The sequence below is a fragment of the Spea bombifrons genome, chromosome 2 (genome assembly GCF_027358695.1).
Source record: "Spea bombifrons isolate aSpeBom1 chromosome 2, aSpeBom1.2.pri, whole genome shotgun sequence".
Taxonomy (NCBI): Eukaryota; Metazoa; Chordata; class Amphibia; order Anura; family Pelobatidae; genus Spea; species Spea bombifrons.
Window position 1 is genome coordinate 61,517,819 of NC_071088.1, and position 18,592 is coordinate 61,536,410.

The following is an 18,592-nucleotide window of genomic DNA, read 5'->3' on the forward strand; positions in this document are numbered from 1 at the left end:
TTCCACTTAGACAAAACATTAATTACACCACCTAGTATGTTAAGTTAATCCTTGGTGGATCTGTATAATTTGTTCCGCCTCTTTATCTATTTTTCAGATTCCTCCCTTGTCCATCAGGAGTCTCATCTTTGTTCACCTCAAGAGGAGGATCCACTTTCTCCCCGACACGAGTCCTGGGGCCGGTCCAGCAATTCTTTTTGCAGACAAACAGGAGGGCCACCAAGATTGGGTGTTGATGGAATCATTGCACTACTACAGAGCAAATGTGGCAACGGACGTGTCAATCTTCAGCCTGTTGTGCGATTGATGGATATCATGAAGGACCTTAGCCAGCTGTCCAACAATCTAAGATCCAGTGGTGTGCGTTTGGACTGCTCACATGTTACAAGTTCTGCTTCAGAGCCAGAGGATGCAGAGCCAGGATTGCAGTATAGTTTTTTCTCTTCCCAAAGCCTTGCCTGTGGCCTACGAAGCCCTGAGGAAAAGGCCACAGAACCAATGGAGAAGGAAGCCAACTCTCTTTCTTCCAACTCAATGGAATCTGCCAATTCTGATGTCCTTAGAGAACTAGCGGCACTTGCCTGGATGGACCCACGGCCCACAGAGTGTGAAAGAGAGAAGGAGGGGGTAACGGGCAGGAGACAGGAAGAGAATGGACTTAATCCGGATGAGGTGTCAGGGGAGGGGAAAAGGGATGAACAGGAAGAAGAATCTGGGGAGGAGCCAGATGAAAGTAAAGAGGAGGAGTCAGAGGAGGAGCAGGAAGGAAGTAAACAGGAAGAGGAGTCAGGGGAAGAGCAGGAGGGAAGAGGGCAGGAAGGAGAATCTGGTGAGGAAAGTAAGAATGGAGAGGAGTCATCGGGGGAGGAACAGGAAGGGAATAAACAGGAAGGGGAGTCATCAGGTGAAGAGCAGGAGGAATGTAAACAGGAAGATGAGTTGTCAGAGGGTGAGCAGGAAGAAGAACAAAAATTAAAAGAGCACGAGAATAAGCAAAAGTTGGGGGCAAAAGTAAAATGGGAAGCAAAGCAGGAAGAGGCTAGGATATATCAGGATCAGGGTATGACCATTAAACAGGAAGAGAGGACAGGGGACAGGATGGTGGATAGCAAAGAGGAAACATCGGATGATGAGAGTAGACCAGATGATAGGGGAGTCACAAAAGGGCAGAAATCAACAGAGAGTGGACCTGTGGTGGAATCACAATTGGAGACAGAAATGCCGTGGATGCTTCCACTCTTTTCTCCCACATCAGAGACTCTAAGACGAATGCCATTTTCTCATCGTGGGGGTCATAGATTTGGAGCTAGAGGTCGCCGAGGGGATAGGCCTGGTAGAGGCAGAAGAAGGAGGCCTGGCAGGCCACGAGCATCAGAAAGTAGTCTGTCCCGTGCATTTGTGATGCCCCCCTACCATCGAACACCAGATGAACCAAGGGCCTACAGACCACATGAGCACAACACACTTACTAATACTACACTAAACCAGAAACCCCTTGCAATACAACCTGCAGAAGAGGGTCCCCCACAGAAGCCAAAGCGACGAGGTGTCCGCAAGATGGTGGTGAAGATTGCCAAGATCCCAATGCCTATGGGAAGAAGAAACAAGACCAGCTACAAAGTGTCATCTTTCAGTAGTACTGTGAGTGTAGAAGGGGGAGAGTTAATTGGGGGCTCTGGCCCGGGTCCCACATCCCTCCTGAAAATGAAGAATAATGGACGTAATGTTGTTATGGTTTTCCCACCTGGCGAACTACCAATTATACTCAAGAGGAGAAGAGGACGCCCCCCCAAAAATCTAGTGCTAGCACGGGATACCCCTCCATTGCTGCCACAGTTACCACCCAACGAGCCAACTGCACCACCCTCTCCAACTCCCCAGCCATTGCCCTCATTGACAGATGGAGAGTTAGTGAAGAAGAGGAGACGGAGGAAGCAGAAGCTGCCATCCCCTCAGCCTTCCTATGTGGCAGAGACTAATGATAGCAAATCAGAGTACAGTGATGTGCTGGCAAAACTTGCATTCCTGAATAGGCAAAGTCAAGGGACAGGTCGCACTTCACCACCTCGCTGCTGGACCCCAACCCTGCCAGAATCTGTGCATCAGGCCCCTGAAACAAACAATATTTCTCAATATCTACATAAAGTACAAGGTTATCGCAGACGAGGTGGCCGTGGTGGTGGTCCAGGACGTAGAGGAGGTTGTAACAGTCACAATGCAGAACTGTCTCGCTGTTCCTTTAGTGAATTCTTTGAGGGCATTGGAAAAAAGAAGTCAAAGCCAAGGCCTGTTGACCCATTGAAGCCACGCAAACGGAGACAGCCACGAATGGAGCCAGACCCGAATGCTAAACCTAAACGTAAAAGGAGGTCACGAAAAAATGGGGCTTTGCTTGGTGATATGGAAGGAGAGAGTGGCTTTGGTTATCAGAGTATATCTGATTGGGGAAATGAGGGCAAAGGAGGACAGTGGCTCTCTCAACTCTCCCACAATCAGTCAGGTGGTCGGCACTGCAACTACCAAGGACCTGATCACAGAGGTTTTTCAGCACTGCACAGTGGTTCACCAAATCGCCCAGGTTACTACACAGGAGCTGGGTCTGTTTCACAGGCTGAAGGAGGAGGGCAGGATCGACATGGTCTCTTCACAGGATACTTCCGCTCCCTCTTGGACTCCGATGACTCGTCCGATCTTGTAGATTTCTCCATTTCTGCCCAGAGGCAAGAAGCCCGAAAATCAGCATCTACTTTTTCTGGATCATCTGCTTCCCCAAACCCCAGGGCACTCCAGTCCTTTTCCAGTTCCCGAGGAGCTAAAGCCAGCACTCAAGATTCACCATACCAAAGTTCAGCACAGGCCAGGCAACAATTTCAACCAAGTCGAGGAACTGCAAATTATTCATCACTAACCCAACCAGAATGTCGTGGATCAGATGCCTTCCAGAAGCTGCTATCACGCTCTCCAACTTCACAACATGCGGGAGGTTTTGGTCAATATGGAGGCTTTCCTGGACCTAGTGGGCAGAGTTTGTCCAGTCATGGAGTGTTTGCCCCAAACAAACAGTATCCAGGACCCCCAGACTGTATAAGCAACAAGGACTGCAGCTTCTCTTACAGTGGTGGGGGCAATAGCCTCCCTTCATCACCAGGAAGTGCCCACAGCAGCACAGGATTTAGCCAACAGCAGCAGCCAACAGTGGGGTCAGGTATCACTCTTTCCAAAAACACCTTCTTCAACACATCTGAAATGCCTAATTTCCCACCAATAAGAAGTGAGAGCCGCTCAGCTACGTCTTCACCTGCTGGATACATGCTACCTAAAGTTTCTGGGCCACTTTTCCCTGGGGAAAATAACCGTACCTTTACAGGCTCTACAGCAACAGGGCCGTGGGGCTTCCGACAGGGCTATGGCCAGGCAGACTGGGGACCTGACAGCTTTGGTCAGCTATATGGCCCAGGGTTTGACTGCCACATGGCAGAGCCCAACGTTATTCTGGATATCAGCAACTATACCCCACAGAAAGCCAAGCAGAACACAGACAACTTGTCAGAGTCCTCATCAGACAGCACACAGTATACACAACCTGGGGCTGGATATCGAAGAGCCAATAGCGAAGCCTCATCCAGTGAGGGCCAGTCAAGCCTTTCCAGCCTAGAGAAGCTCATGATGGATTGGAATGAGACATCATCTGCCCCAGGGTACAGTTGGAATCAAAGTGTGCTCTTCCACCAGGCAGCAAAACCAGGCAGAGGGCGAAGGAAGAAAGCCGATATGTTTGAACCTTCCCACCAACATCATCATTTGGGATTCTCTTCATCATCTCCCTCCTCTTCCTCCTCCTCTGCAGCTGCACCACCAACAGGCTTTCCCACCAAACGAGGAGGTGGCCCTAGGGGGCCGAGGGGTGGCAGAGGGGGAGGCTGTGCAGCTAGCAAGAAAGAGAGAGGCTCAGGCAAGGCCAAGTTTGCTCCAAAACCACCTGTTCCACCTCCTTCATCCTCTATAAGCTCTCTTTTCCAGGAGACCTCAGACCTGGGACTGGACTGTTATAGTGGGGATAGTAGCATGTCACCTCTGCCCTCCCACTCGCGGGCGTTTGGCGTGGGGGAGAGGGAGCCACCTTGTGATTTCTCTGGACCTTATTCCATGAACCCATCCACCCCTTCTGATGGCACATTTGGGTTTCAGAGTGACTCCCCTGGGCTGGGCCCTCCTTCCACAGACTTAGAGCCTGTCAAACACTTTTCCCACATAACTACAGCTGGCAACACCACCACTGGTGGCCCCCATGCTCCACCACCACCAGGCTTGGGTTACGACCATCCCTTACAGGACTCTCCCTTCTCCCCAAACTGCTCCCCTACTCTTGAGCTAAGGCCAGGGGAGGGAAGGAAGCTAGTACCCCCTCCTCACTCATCCTGTGATCCCTTGAAGCACAGTCTGCCTCCTCATTTGCCCTCTTGCCGGGAGCAGCTGCCTCCGCAACCCTCAACTCACCACCGTTATGAGCCTCCCAGTTGCAAGAATGCTAGTTACTGGTACCCACCTAGAAGCCCCCCTTATGATGGCAAAGGGGGCTTACTCTCAGACTTTATGGGCAGGAGGGGGGAGGGGGCATCCTGCCTGAGCCCCCACATCCCCAGCCCTAAAAGGGACAAAGAGACGCTGGACATGGTAAGGGGACACCATAGAACCCCATACCCTTGCCCACTGCTCAGCGATATTACCCACTCCCCAGTGCAGAGAGACTCTATGGTGCAGCTCCAGGAAACCTATCGCTATCCTGCCTTCCCCCCACAGGGTCCCCCTGTTTTGTCCCCACCCAATCTGAAAGGTGGGTTCCTGGGACCTGAGAATATCCCCGAGGACAACTTTACAGTCACCTCCCTTTAGTGGTGGTGGCAAGCCTGGAGTCGTCAGGAGCAGTGGAGGCCATGGGGCAAGGTGAGAAGCATCACCAATACACTGTGTGTGTGTGTGTGTGTTACATTCAACTTTTATCTCCATCTGTTCCTCTCCCGTGAGCTGCAGTGGTCGTAGGGAGCCAGCCTATTGTTTGTTAGGGTAAACTGTTCACTTTGGATTTGATGTAAAAAGCAGTCGAATGTTGGGTGATAACCCACTTTAATCTATAGTCCAAAAAGGAGGTACCATGGAATAGCCTGTATACCGGGGTATTAAATATCCAAACACCCTACTGCATTTTTTTTACATAAATGAACACCCATGACCTGAAGAAATTTCCAGTTCTGTTTAACAGAAGGTCAGCCTTTCTAGCACAGCGACACCATTGTGTGGAATAGTGGTTGGGAGTTTAACAGGTTGAAAGTGGCCACCATACAGATCAAAAGGTTGAAAGCTGAGCTCTCAATGTTATAAAAACCTTTTAAGTGTTGTATTAAGCTTTATTTTAATACCACATAGCAAGTTATTTTCCAATAATTATAGAAGAACATTTTCCCAGTATGGACATAATATACGGTACTTTCAGTTCAGCTGCTCATCAACTTTGTAAATTATTTTTGTATTTAAAAAAAATATTTGCTACAGGAAATGAGTGCCCATTCTGCCAAAGAAAATTGCATTTCATACACATACAGTGGGTGAGGGGTTTCTGCAATGATCAATGACACAAATCCAGTTTGCTTCACTGATCTCTAACCAACTAGGCCTAGTACAGAAATTTCAGGGGGTGGCATCCCTTCTGTCACATAATAGATGAGGGCCACTTCTTGGGCTGCTTGGGTAGATCAGAGATCTCCAATGTAAGTGGCCCAAATGCACAAAGAACCACTGTGCCTACTCGACACAGCCTCTTTAGTTCGGGTAAAACATGTAATGTGCCTGGATATATCATATAGAGGCACTTGGCGGGTTAGAGGGGCACTGCCTCGGGTTGGGCCAAGGGCAGCACCCACCCAAGATACTTTTTTGATGAGCATCATGCCCATAGCAACACACTACTTCTCTGCAAGATGTTAATACAATGTAGGAAAGGTGACAGATTAACTCTAAGTTTTATACTCTAGCTAAGAACATGTAAGGGTGTTTAGGAATTAAAATGAGTAATATTAAAAACCCACATTATGTGTATACCATAGGATCTCATGATCTGAATTATTATTCCGCATTATGTTGTCTCTCTTACTGTTTCCTTGTTGGATGGCCCTGGCTGCCTTTGTAAAGGTTAGGCAAAGGGGGAGAACACCAGGACAGGAAATTGATTAGATAGCTTTGAGGCACAGTTCTTTTATTCCATGTGGTAAAATAAAACTTTTAACTAAATATCTCCCAGTTACTCTTTTGAAAACAAAGCTGTGATGTCTCCCTTTTAGTTTGCGAGAAGCTTGAGCACATCCTTTCCCACAGGCTGTGCTTCAGGTTATGTGCGCTAGCATTAAAAGCCGTGGGGGCTAAACTTGCAGAAACCAGGACGTGCTTGGCCGATGGTGTGATTGTTTGCAAGTTAAAGTGTATACATTGCTGTTCGCAGTACACTAAATTGTGTGTGTATACATGTATATAACTTCCTTATTAACTTATTTCTCTTCTTACTTTATTGTCCCTTATTGGTTAAAGCTGTCTTTGTAAAAGTTGGTGGCGGGGAAGTGGATCATAAATAGGCTGGTTCTTCCACATTTTGCCATGTGTGATTGCTTTCCTTATATACGGTTGGCCCTTAATTTTAAACCAAATGTCTTATACTTTTTCTAAAACAATTGTAAGCTGTTTCAGTAAATGTGTTAAGGTTCTAATGAATAAACCCCTTTTGTCATTACTGATAAGTACAACAAACATTGTGCCTTTCTTAGTTTGTTTTTCTACCACTATTGTTCCTTCTCTTCTCCTTGTCTTATCCCATCTTAATAGTCTCCTTCCTCCTCCTTGCCAAATTGCCACCAGAGCCAACAGCAGAGTATACTAGCTATTTGCTCTCCATTTACTAACCTTCAGCATGTCGTCACTGTCTAATAAACCAACAAACAGCCTTTCTCATATAACCACCCGCCTTACTGTTGTGGCATTGTGCTCAGTTTTCTCTGTTATTCTGAATTGCAATTTCTAGAATTAAAAATGTACTTTTTTTTTTCTTCTTCATTAAATCTACAGCTCAGACCCTCCTCCCTACTCGGAAGACAGAAGAAATGCAGTGGGATCCCCCCTCTGAGCCTGAAACACCTAAATCATGTGTGCGCTCCCTCTTCCTTCCTGAGCTCTGGGACCCCCTCTTTTCCTAAATTTGCCCTTTCAGAAAGTTTTTTTTTTTTCTTTGTTTTTTTTTTTGTTCCTTTTCTTCACAAAACCAGCAAAAATTGTACATAAGATTTTTTTTTAATGTTTAAAAAACGAAAATGTGGAGGTGGGGAATGTTTGGGGGAGGGGTGGGGGAGAGAGTCGTGTTTACGCCTCATAGCTAGTTGCATACCATGCATTGGCATCTCTTAGAAGGAAAGGGTAAAATAACCCCCAGCCCCCCCTCACAAACCCATAATCCTGCACCATTAACTCTAACCTCCCTCCCCTCCCCCATCAACCGGCTGCACTGAACTTGCGTATGTAACCTACCACCACCACCCATCGGCGGTTAAAACTATTTATTGTAAATAACAAGGATTTCTCATAAATTGTGTATTGTCCAAGATGGCCTTGTGTGTTTTAATGTATCTGAATGTGTGTAAAGCTTGCCATTTATTCATGAATATGATTTGTTACATGCACATGTTCTTGGGAGTTCTAGGCATGAAATGACCCATTTTGGGATCTTTATAGCTTTTGGACAGTGTTAGAGGGCATGTGGCAGTCACTTTAGGCTTACTGTGAGAGTAGGTTTCCATTTTATGTATTCCACAGCTTAAATTATGTTTCCAAGTTCATTTTATTTTTAACACTCTTTGCTCCAGCATAGTTTCTCTACTATCCTCTACCCGTGATGTGTATGAACCAGCTCCCTGTTTACTAACGTCTGTGATCTTTCTTCATTTCTAGCTCACATACCCTCTCTTAATCTCTCACCTTCACATCTCCTTATCTTTCCCCAACACATTCTGCTCAACTTCGTTTTATCATTTATCATCTTTATTCCACCTTTACATCCTCACCCACTCCCTCCTCCCACACTCCCCATTTTCTCTATTCTGTCACTCTGCCCTGTCTCATCCGTACAGAGTGCTTCCCAATCTTTTCCTTTCCTCCAATTTCCAGGTAACACCTCATTCTTGCACTATTCCATCATATAACTACTCACTTTCCCCATAAATATTTGCCCCGTCTGTTAACATCAACACTAAATAACACCTTCCCTTTTTAATTTGTTCAGCTCGTTATCTTTATCTTGTCCCTTTCTACTTGCATCCCAATTTCTATCATGTATTACTGCTCCTCTGTCTAATATTTTCTCCTTTTTTAATTTCTCCCTTCCCATTCCCCCTCTCTCTGTCCTTGGTTAAAATTGCTGTCCTTTGCTCTCCCTCCCTCTCTACTAGTTCACGCCAGGCTCTTGATGTCCCATTCGTCAGTTCCCTCTCTCCTCTCACTGTGCCAGCAGTGTGACAATCTCCTGCTGCTCTATGACCCTCCTTGCTAAGAACAGACTGTCCTCCCACAATCCCTCCGGGGCCTTCACAGCTCTCCCCCTTTCCCCTGCGCATACTCTGGTTCTTCATTGCTTTCCTGCAGTGTTTTAAAAATATATTCATAGAACCAAGCACACTTTCACACTAGTTACATATTACTGATATCTGTCTATCTGTGCATGTGTCATACCGCCCAACATTTTTAGTGGCCAAAGACTAGCACTTTTTAGGGATGGGACTAGCATTGTGGCTAGGAGGGGGGCATGGATTTTCCAAATGTATTAATTAATTATGCAATCTAGTGAGACTTTAGAAATAGAAAAATGCATTTTGTGTACAAAACTTGGTTTACAAACATGTTCTGCTTTTTCTGCACACATTGATGTGATTTGGCTATAGAACACTGTGCTAAAATTCTTCCTGGCAAAAGTTCTGAGCTGCCAAAAAAGGCACATCACAGACAAGACACCGCCAAGTTTTCTCATTAATGAACTTTATCAAGCCACCTAAATCTTCCATTAAAAGAGGGATGTGCTGTAGGAGGGGATTGAGATACACAACCTGCAGGCTTCTTACAAAGAGTTAAATTTGCACAACCTGCTTGGTTCTTTGGCAAGCAGCGTAATACACAGCGGCACTCAGCAAGGCTCTTACCGAGAGATGTTCACACTGCAGAAATCTGAAACGGAGATGGATATAGAAGACACAGTGTCTTTTGGCCAGGGAAGGGTTACGTTTCTACAATGCAAGGATTCTCTGTCTTCGCTTGGCTACATGAGGCAGGTCTGCCAGGGAAGGCTTTATTTTGTCTCGCATGGTGAGGCTCTTTCTGGCTGGGGAAGAGTTGTGCTGTCACACTCCGCAAGCTTTTCTCTGGCAGGCTGCAGGTTAATTCCCCTTGCTGGCCTTGCAGTAGATTAGTTGGGGGTGGAGGTCACTGCTGCTCTTCCAGATTTGCCTGCAGGGTGGTGTCTCAATGCCAGGTAAGTGGCAAGTGGGGGGCGCTCGGTTGCTCGGCAACAGCCCAGATGTCTGACCCTGTACATTGTGCACTGACACAGCTGTGTGTGAGGAAGAGAGCTGTTTGCTATGAGGCTTGTGCAAGGTGACCACGTGTTCTGCTTGATGAGTGATTGTAAATAGATTACATTACATTTATTTATATAACACCAGCAGATTCCATAGTGCTGTTACAACTTAAAACCACAAAGAGAAAAAAGTGGGTTTTCAGAGAGGTTTTGATGCTTGCGTACAAAGGAGAGAGTCTGACGCAAAAAGGTAGGCAATTCCAGAGCAGGGGTACGGCACGGTTGAAATCTTGAATACTCATAGAAGAGACGCAGGTTTTGAGAGGAACGAAGAGGGAGGTTAGAAGTGTATTTGGATGAGAGGGTAGAGCTGTAAGGAGGCTGCAGATGTAAGGGTTCTGTAGGTCATATTAAAAAAAAAAAAGTACACAAGGTTTTTGAAAATAAACCGTGAGGTGATTGACTGTAAATGCGTGATACATTTTAAGGTGTTTGTCCAAGATCCTATAGACACGCAGTGAAAAGAGGTTGGCCTCAATTTAGAGGACTGCATTGGGAGGCGAGTCCTGCGGGACCCGCCAAAAAACTTGCGGACGGTCTTGCTGGTGTTGCGGACGGTCAGACACTGTACCTGCGGGTCCCGGTAATCCCGCACAGACCCACAAGGCTGCCTTTGTGCTGCTCCCTTACTGTGTCTCTTCTCTTGCTCCGCCCAGGAACAAAGCGGAGGCATGTGATGTGACGTCACTTCCCGTGATGCCGCTGTGTTCCTGGGCGGAGCAAGTCAAGAGACGCTGTGAGGGAGCAACTCGAGGGCAGCGTTGCGGGACTGCCCGGGAAATATGCACTTCAAGTGAGGTGGGCGTGATTTGTGGCGGGATCGTGTGGGGATTGACCACAAATGTGGCTGGAGTGGAACACACATTCCGGGAGCGGGATTAAAAAAGCAGTCCCGCGCAGGGCTCTACCTCAATTTCATCGCTAAAACAGTACCTAAAGTAATGTTAAAAGCAAATTACGAACCTATGAACAGTAGCTAAAGTGGATGGCGAAATCATAATCAAAGAGGATTGTGCTTCGCGTAGTTCTTAAAGATTGTGGTGCAGAGATCCATCTTGGTGGCATCTTTGTAGACAAACTACAGGGTGCTGTACATTGGTAATTAAGCAAAATTCAAGTGCCACAAAGTCTGCCATCCATAGAAATCCTTATGACGTTTGCCCCAGGAGACACTAGGCTAATTCAAGGTGTTTATATGAATACGTTATTGGCTGCAGCAGTTGGCCATGATATTCAATTGTTAGACTTGCTAACCGTAGCAAATATCCGTGGTCCAGTACACTGTTTAGTAAATAAGCCCCTACAAGTCATAAGCTCTCCACATAATACACTAAATGAAATAATTGTCCATACTAAGTTGATCTTCTTCCCTTAACTGATTTTTGCATTGTACCTTGTGATATTCACCAGATAACAAAATGCATCAATATAAGTCAGTTATCAGAGTTTTTCTTTCAGATTTCGCATTAGTAGTAATGAATAAAACTGATTGGACTTCGGCAGAGGTGTCTCGCGTATATACCCCTACAATATGGTATGATTTTACTATAAAAGACTTACTGATATAGAGGTTTGAATATCGTCCCAGTCAGCAATCGCCATTTGTCAATACTTTTGCATAGAGTAAAACTACCATTGGACCAATATACTTACATTGCAAATAATAACAATATTTTGCGATATAAGCTTCCAATGTCGGCTCGTTAGTTACAAACTGCCAATTTTCAATAAATGGGGTAAAAACAAAATCTCCCATTGGACCAATATGTTTACAATGCAGATTATTATTATTATTATTATTATTGTTTTATATAGCACCATCAAATTCTATAGTGCTGTACAATGGGTAGACAGGACATAACAAGTAGTATGTAACATAAATTGACTAACAGAGACAACAGGTGAGGAGGGCCCTGCTCAAACGAGCTTAGAGTCTAGAGGGATTTAGGGTGTATTATACAATAGGTAAAAGTGCCATTGTTATGGATAGACCAGCCACATTAGTAAAAGTATTGCAGGAGAGGGATTAGGAAAGGTGAGCTAAAGGAATATGGGAGGGTGTTAGTGTGCTATGTTGTAAGCATCCTTAAAGAAGTGGGTCTTGAGTTTTTTTTTGAAGGAATAAAGGGAGGGGGAGAGATGGATAGACCGGGGGAGGGTATTCCAGAGGATAGGGGCAGCCCTGGAGAAATCTTGTAAGTGGGCATGAGAGCTAGAAATCAGAGGAGAGGATGGGAGGAGATCATTGGATGAGCGGAGAGACCGGTTAGGAGTGTATTTAGAGATGAGTGAGGAGATGTAGGGAGGGGAACAGCTGAGCCACGTGAGTTCAAGATAAGTCTGGCAGCAGCATTCATGGTGGATTGTAGAGGGGTGAGACGGTTAAGAGGGGGACCGGCCAAGACAGTGTTACAGTAGTCGGGAGATAATCAGGGCATCGACAAGAGCCTTAGTGGTAACCTGTGTTAGGAAGGGACGGATACAGGCAATGTTTTTAAGAGGGAGGCGACAGTTATTAGAGACAGACTGAATATGGGGTGTGAACGAAAGGTCGGAGTCAAGGGTGACACCAAGACAGCGTGCATGAGTAGACGGGGAGATCATAGCACAATTAACATTGAGGGAGATAGATGGGGGAATCTTTGCATTGGAGGGAGGGAAGATTAGGAGTTCAGTTTTGGAGAGGTTAAGTTTCAAGAAACGTGCAGACATCCAGGTAGAGACAGATGCAAGGCAGTTAATTACACTATCTAAGACAGAGGGAGAGAGATCAGGGGAAGATAGATAGATCTGGGTGTCGTCAGCGTACAGGTGGTATTGATGAGATCAGTTTGCCAAGGGTGGAAGTGTAGAGAGAAGAACAGAAGGGGTCCTAAAACTGAGCCTTGGGGTACCCCAACTGAGGGAGGGGAGGGGAGGGGAGGGGAGGGGAGGGGAGGGGAGGGGGGAGTGTTACTGGAGACAGACGCTGAAGGTACGATCAGAGATGTAGGAAGTGAGCCATGAGAGAGCAGTATCATGGAGGCCAAGATCATGAAGCATTTGAAGGAGAAGAGGGTGGTCCACAGTGTCAAAAGCATCCTTTAAGATATTTTACAATACTATATGATTTTACTGTGGAAATGTAGATATAGGACCTCTAAATGTCGGCCACATTTTCCAATATTTATGTATAGGGTGGAAAAAAAACAATTGGACCAGTATATATTGCATATACCTCACACATCCCCCTCCATAACATGTTACAATATGGTCTGACTTTAGTGTGGAGATTTAAAGACAGAGCGCCAAATATCACCCCATTGGTTAAAAACTGACATTTTTCAATATAGGATATAAAAAAAATTACGATTGGACAAATATTGTTACATTGCAGATGTGTCACATGCACTTCTCTCTATAATATCTGACAATATAGTAAAGTTTTACTGTGGAAATTAAAGATTTCTTCAATTACACATTTTACAATATTTCTGCACAAGGTACTAAAAATAAATAAAATTAAAAAAAGGCTTCGGCCCCAGTAACAGTAATAAATGTTTAATTTGCAGAAAAGTGCCAGTACAAACGCATCATAATCGGTAGAAATAAAATACATAACGCGCTTTGCGCTTTAGATAACGCTAACTCATAAGGGAGCATTGGAGGATCTTTGCAATTAGTAAAATTAATTCTTAGTTTCCTTATGGAAGTATTAAAAATGTTGGTTTCTAACCAATGGGCTGGTATTTAGGGCTCTATATCTTTAAATTTCCACAGTAAAATCATACACTGGTGTAATATATTATATTATGGGATTATGGGATATATGTGACACGTCTGCATTGTAAACAATGGGAGAGTTTGTTTCCCCCCCCATATAGAAGTAATTGTAAAATGTCGGTTCATAACTAATGATGTTTGTTTCCACATATGGTATATGCAATGTAAATTTATTGCTCCAATGGAAGTTTTTACTCTATGCAGAAATATTTGCAAATGTCAATTGCTGGCACTGGGCTAATATTCGAAGTTCTATACTTTTAGACAGTAAAAAAATACTTTTTAGATAGTAAAATCATACTATGTTGTAGGGGGTATATGTGTCACCTCTGCCCAAGTCCACACATAGTTTTATTTATTACAATATCTATATGTTGTCTGTTGAAGTCATTATATACATAATGCTAATCTAAAACAAGAAGCATCTGACAGCATGACTTCAGTCAATATAAGGGTTTTAAAAGAATGTGCATTGTACAGGGAAAGGTATATGTAGTAGGTGTATTTATGTATATATATTAATATATATATTTATAATATAGGTATGAGACAAGCCCATAATATGTTTATAAAGTGTAGAGTTGTGTAAGGGGGCACATGCAAGAGACTGGATGTGTTTGTGTGTGCGCATAAAGCTCTTTCCCTCCTGTCAGTCAGAGGCTGGGGACAGAGCCAGGAGCTATGTGACATGTCAGGGACAGAAGGTGTGAGGGTGACATGTTACCATGGAAACGAGAGAAGAAAGAGAGAGGCCTTCACTGCTTTTGTCTGTTTCATGCTGTCCATCTCTTACGGTGTTTTTTTTAATCTCACCATCACCTTCTATCTCCCTCCCCCTGAACAGCCCTCTTTATCACCACCCTTCGTTCACAGAGGTTCTGGGTAAACAAATTAATGAATGAAGGGGATAAATGTTCAAGGGTATAATAGGGTTCAGAAAAGATAGGGTGTTGGAATAAATAAAGAAAAAGCACAGGAGTTATTAATGGCAAAGGTTCGCATGGGAGGGTGAAGATTGGCTAAAAAAAATAGTGAGCATATGGAGAACAGGGATAGTAATGTGGGGGATGTTTGCTCTGAGGTGACTGTAAGGAGGTCAGCTGGAACTGGCAACAGCAGCACTGCTCCTACTTCAAAGGCTTGACATGTACACTAGGCTGCCTTTCATTTCCCCAAAGGGGACCAGACTACATATAGCATGCCATAATATGAAATCCGGCTCTACGTATTAAGGTTCTAAATTGTACAAATGCATATAAAGGAGGTGATTTGGTATTTGTACACAACCAGATCTGACATAACTTCTAAGGAAGGGTGCATTTGACAAATTCAATATACAGGTCATATTCTTGAATACTACAGCCTCGATCAAAGCTTAATAAGCAAAATCCATAGATGAAAACTGGACAGTAACCAGGTTGATTGTATCAAAACCACTACATATAGTCCCATGATTACGCCATACTATAAACATATTAATGGATACCAACATCAAAGAGACATGTACATTTACTAATAAATATGTACAGTCAGGGCTGGAGTACATGTAAGGCACAATAGGAAGTTCCTATGATGATAATTTATTGCTATCATGATATATAACATTTTGGGGGGGGGGGCACTCCAGATACTAGTGGGTGTTAGTACTTCCATTCCCATCCACATTATAACATGTTTTGATTGATAGGTTTTATATATCCCATAAGGGTAGATAATTCATTCTGGAGCCATAATTTAAGTGCCAGTGTCAATCTGCTACCACTGTGTAGGGGAGGCACTTTTAGCATTTCATTTCTTAATGTGGCATTATTTAATACACATGTGCAAGCCTTACTCATGTTAAAAGTAAGGTTTGCAGACAAATTTTCTAGCTGAGCACGGATAGACAAAGTTTCTGTTTGTAAGGTTTGTGAGGGTCCACAGAACACCATTAAATTGTCCACTACAAGTCTCCTTGTTATAGGCTGCTTTATTATATAATGTCATATAGCTTAAAGCCATTGGTTTTTAGCTAAAGCCATTGGTTAGTAGGCTCCAACCATGTATAAGCAACCTTAGATACACTGTATAACGCAGGTTCTGATAGATAAAGATACATCATCGAACATCACACTTGTGGACATAACCTCCCAGCGACCTGGTGGAGCTTCCGGTGACTTCTCAACAGCCAGGACTGAAGATTTTTTTTATTCCAAACATACAGATCCCTTACTAATTCTCTCTGTTTTTGAATTAGTGTGTTAAATTGTGCTGTGTATGATATTTTATTGGAATATACAAACTCAAAATTGTGAATTGTTGTAAAGTGCCATTAGTTTAGCTCCCAGTTTCCACAAATGAAAGGACTTCTCCTAATGAGCACAAAATTACTTAATCATTGTCCCCTATATGGGTACTGTTGAAGTGATGAAATACCTATTTTTTAGTAGGGCTATTTTTTTTTTTAGTAAAAGAATTTGTGATATGTTGTCACATAGAAAGATATCACATTTTTATCTACAGTGAAGCTATAGTTCTATAACATTTTCTCAAATGACACAGAAACATCAGATACCTTAAGATTTATACTTCAGATTTTGTTTTAAGTGAAAGAGCTTAAAACAAAAATCACTGAATCGTAGATTCACTCTCACATTTGGTCTTCAGGTTGCCTATCTCCTGCAGTTACATCCTGAACAGTGTGATAAGAAAAGTTTGTACGCATCTGTACCCATGCTATTGGTGGTGTAGTGCATGGAAGCAGGGAGATCCATACTTGCTCTAGCAGGGGTCTCTAGTCTGCTCATAATTGATCCAAACTATCTATTTTTAATGAGGTTTTCCAGTAAAAAAAGATAAAGCTTCATCTTAACCATTTCTGGATAGAAGTAGTGACTATGCCGCCTAGTCTATCCCTAGCTAAGTATAAAAAGGCCAAATAGCTATATCCGTACAACAGTAGGTATATATATGTAAACAAATTATAAACAGAAACAGCAAACCTCAAAAGGCAGCAGGAATTTACTAACCATCAGTGCTGGCCCTTTGTGATTCCGCCTCTCAACTTGCCATTTGGTATTCTCAAGAAGCATTTGCTGATGTGAGCCATTCCTCACAAAAAAAGAAATCTCCTACAATTAAGAGTTGTTGAGTTGCATAAGGCTGGAAAGGGTTACAAATAAATCTCAAAAAATGTATATATTCATTAGTTCACAGTTAGACAAATTATTTATAAATTGAGACAATTTTGTGCTGTGAATACTCTCCCAAGAAGTGGGGGCTCTGCAAGATGACTGGGCACAAGGCAGAATTCTTAATGAGGTAAAAAAGAACCATAGAGTGACAGCTGAAGGCTTGAAGGAAATAATGGAACTGGTTAACATCTCTGTTGATGAGTCTACCGTACGCAAAACATTGAACGGGCATGGGGTCCGTGGCAGGACACCATGGCGGAAGCTGCTGCTCTCCAAAAAACACCTGTGCACATGAACTTTGCCAACGAGCATCTTGACACTAAGCAACGCTACTGGGAATATGTTTTGTGGACTGATGAGACTAAGGTATATTTGTTCAGTAGAGTACTACTTATGGCAAAAAGGGCCCCGCATAGCAACATAAAAACATCCCAACAGTAAAGTATGGTGGAGGGAGCATCGTGATTTGGGGCTGCTTTGGGGCCTCGACAGCATGCTATCATCAGAGGGACAATGAATCCCCAAGTTTATCAAGGTTTCATATAGGATAATGTCACAGTAAGGCTGTCCGCCAGCTGACATTCGATAGAAGTTGGGTGATACAGCAGGACCTTAAGTATTGAAGACTACAGAATGACTTGAAAAACAAGAAAACCCAGCTTTTCGAGTGGCCAAGTCAGAGCCCAGAACGCATTAGAGATACAGCGGAATGACTTCAAGAAAGCCGTTCACACCATACATCCTAAAAATATGGCTGAGCTTAAGCAGCTTGAATGTTGTGCAGGTCTGATCTGTAGCTACCAGATGTTATTTTTTGCGGTTAATGCTGCCAGAGGGTCCGACCAGTTACTAAATCCAAGGGTACACTTACTTTTTCTACCAGCTCTGTGAATGTTAGATGAGTGTGTTCAATAAAGACCTAAATGATTAGCATTGGTTTTGTGTTATTAGGTTAAACACATTGTGTTTGTCTATACTTGTGACTTAAATGTAGATCAGATCATATTTTATGAACAAGTAATGCAGAAAACCAGGTAATTCCAAAGGATTAGTTTAATTTTTCTTGCCACTGTATGTATATAGGGCCATCTTTATTGAAGGGTAAATGGTGTAACTTGCCTTGGTACTGGCTTATTTTAGGACCATCAGCAGCAAAGGGTGTAACAAATGCTGCACAGCACGATAGGTGTGGAAGTCTGTGCATCTTCCAGCACAGACTTCTCCAAGAGTACTCTTGAAGAGTGCAGTAAAATGACATCATAACCTAGAGCTTGGCATCAAGGGATTCACTAAGCATGAAGAATTGTTAGTTGGGAGGTTTGCTCTAACAGCTGGACAGGCCTCCGCCTCCTTGTTAGTTACATTATCTGCAGGGTTAGGCACCAATATTACTCATGGTGGACAATTTAATGTTGTACTATGGACCTTCACAAACCTTGCCACAGACACTGGTGTACTTCTATGGATACTTTGCCCATCCGTGCTTATGTGTATACAGGGCCGGCCTAGGGGTGTGTGACCTGTGCGGCCGCACAGGGCGCCTTGGCAGCAGGGGCGCAGTGTGGCCATCCCATCACTAACGCCGAGAGGAGGAGAGAAAGGGGCACCGAGTGGTTGCACATGAAAAAGTTTTTAGCAACCGCTCGGCTCTGCTTTGTCTCTCAGCTCCCTACCGCTGCCCTGACTGCGGTGGTGGGAGCTTGAGGCCTCTGTCGCGGTGCGGCGCTTCATGATGAGCGCCAGAATATGACGTCATATTCCAACGCTCAGCAGTGAAGCTGCACGCGCCGCGGCAGGACAGAGAGACAGGCCTTGCGTTCCCACCACAGGACTTCCCCAGGGTAAGTAAACTAAAAGGGGAGGGGGGTAGATAGTAAGAAGGGGGATAGGGGGTTGATAGTAAGAAGGGGGTAGATAGTGAGAAGGGGAGTAGATAGTAAGAAGGGGAGATGGGTAGATAGTAAGAAGGGGGAGAGGGGTTTGATAGTAAGAAGGT

The 18,592-nt window shown here is 44.1% G+C and overlaps 1 protein-coding gene across 1 annotated transcript in view; it reads left to right on the forward strand.

Moving 5' to 3' along the window:
• Positions 1–7,640, forward strand: part of AHDC1 (AT-hook DNA binding motif containing 1) — a 37,746-nt gene extending 30,106 nt beyond the window's left edge. The window contains exons 4-5 of the mRNA XM_053454471.1: positions 98–4,944; positions 7,111–7,640. Of these exons, the coding sequence (XP_053310446.1) occupies positions 98–4,893 (4,796 nt within the window). The 3' untranslated portion in view covers positions 4,894–4,944; positions 7,111–7,640. The remainder of the gene's footprint in view (positions 1–97; positions 4,945–7,110) is intronic.
• The last annotated feature ends 10,952 nt before the right edge of the window (positions 7,641–18,592 follow it).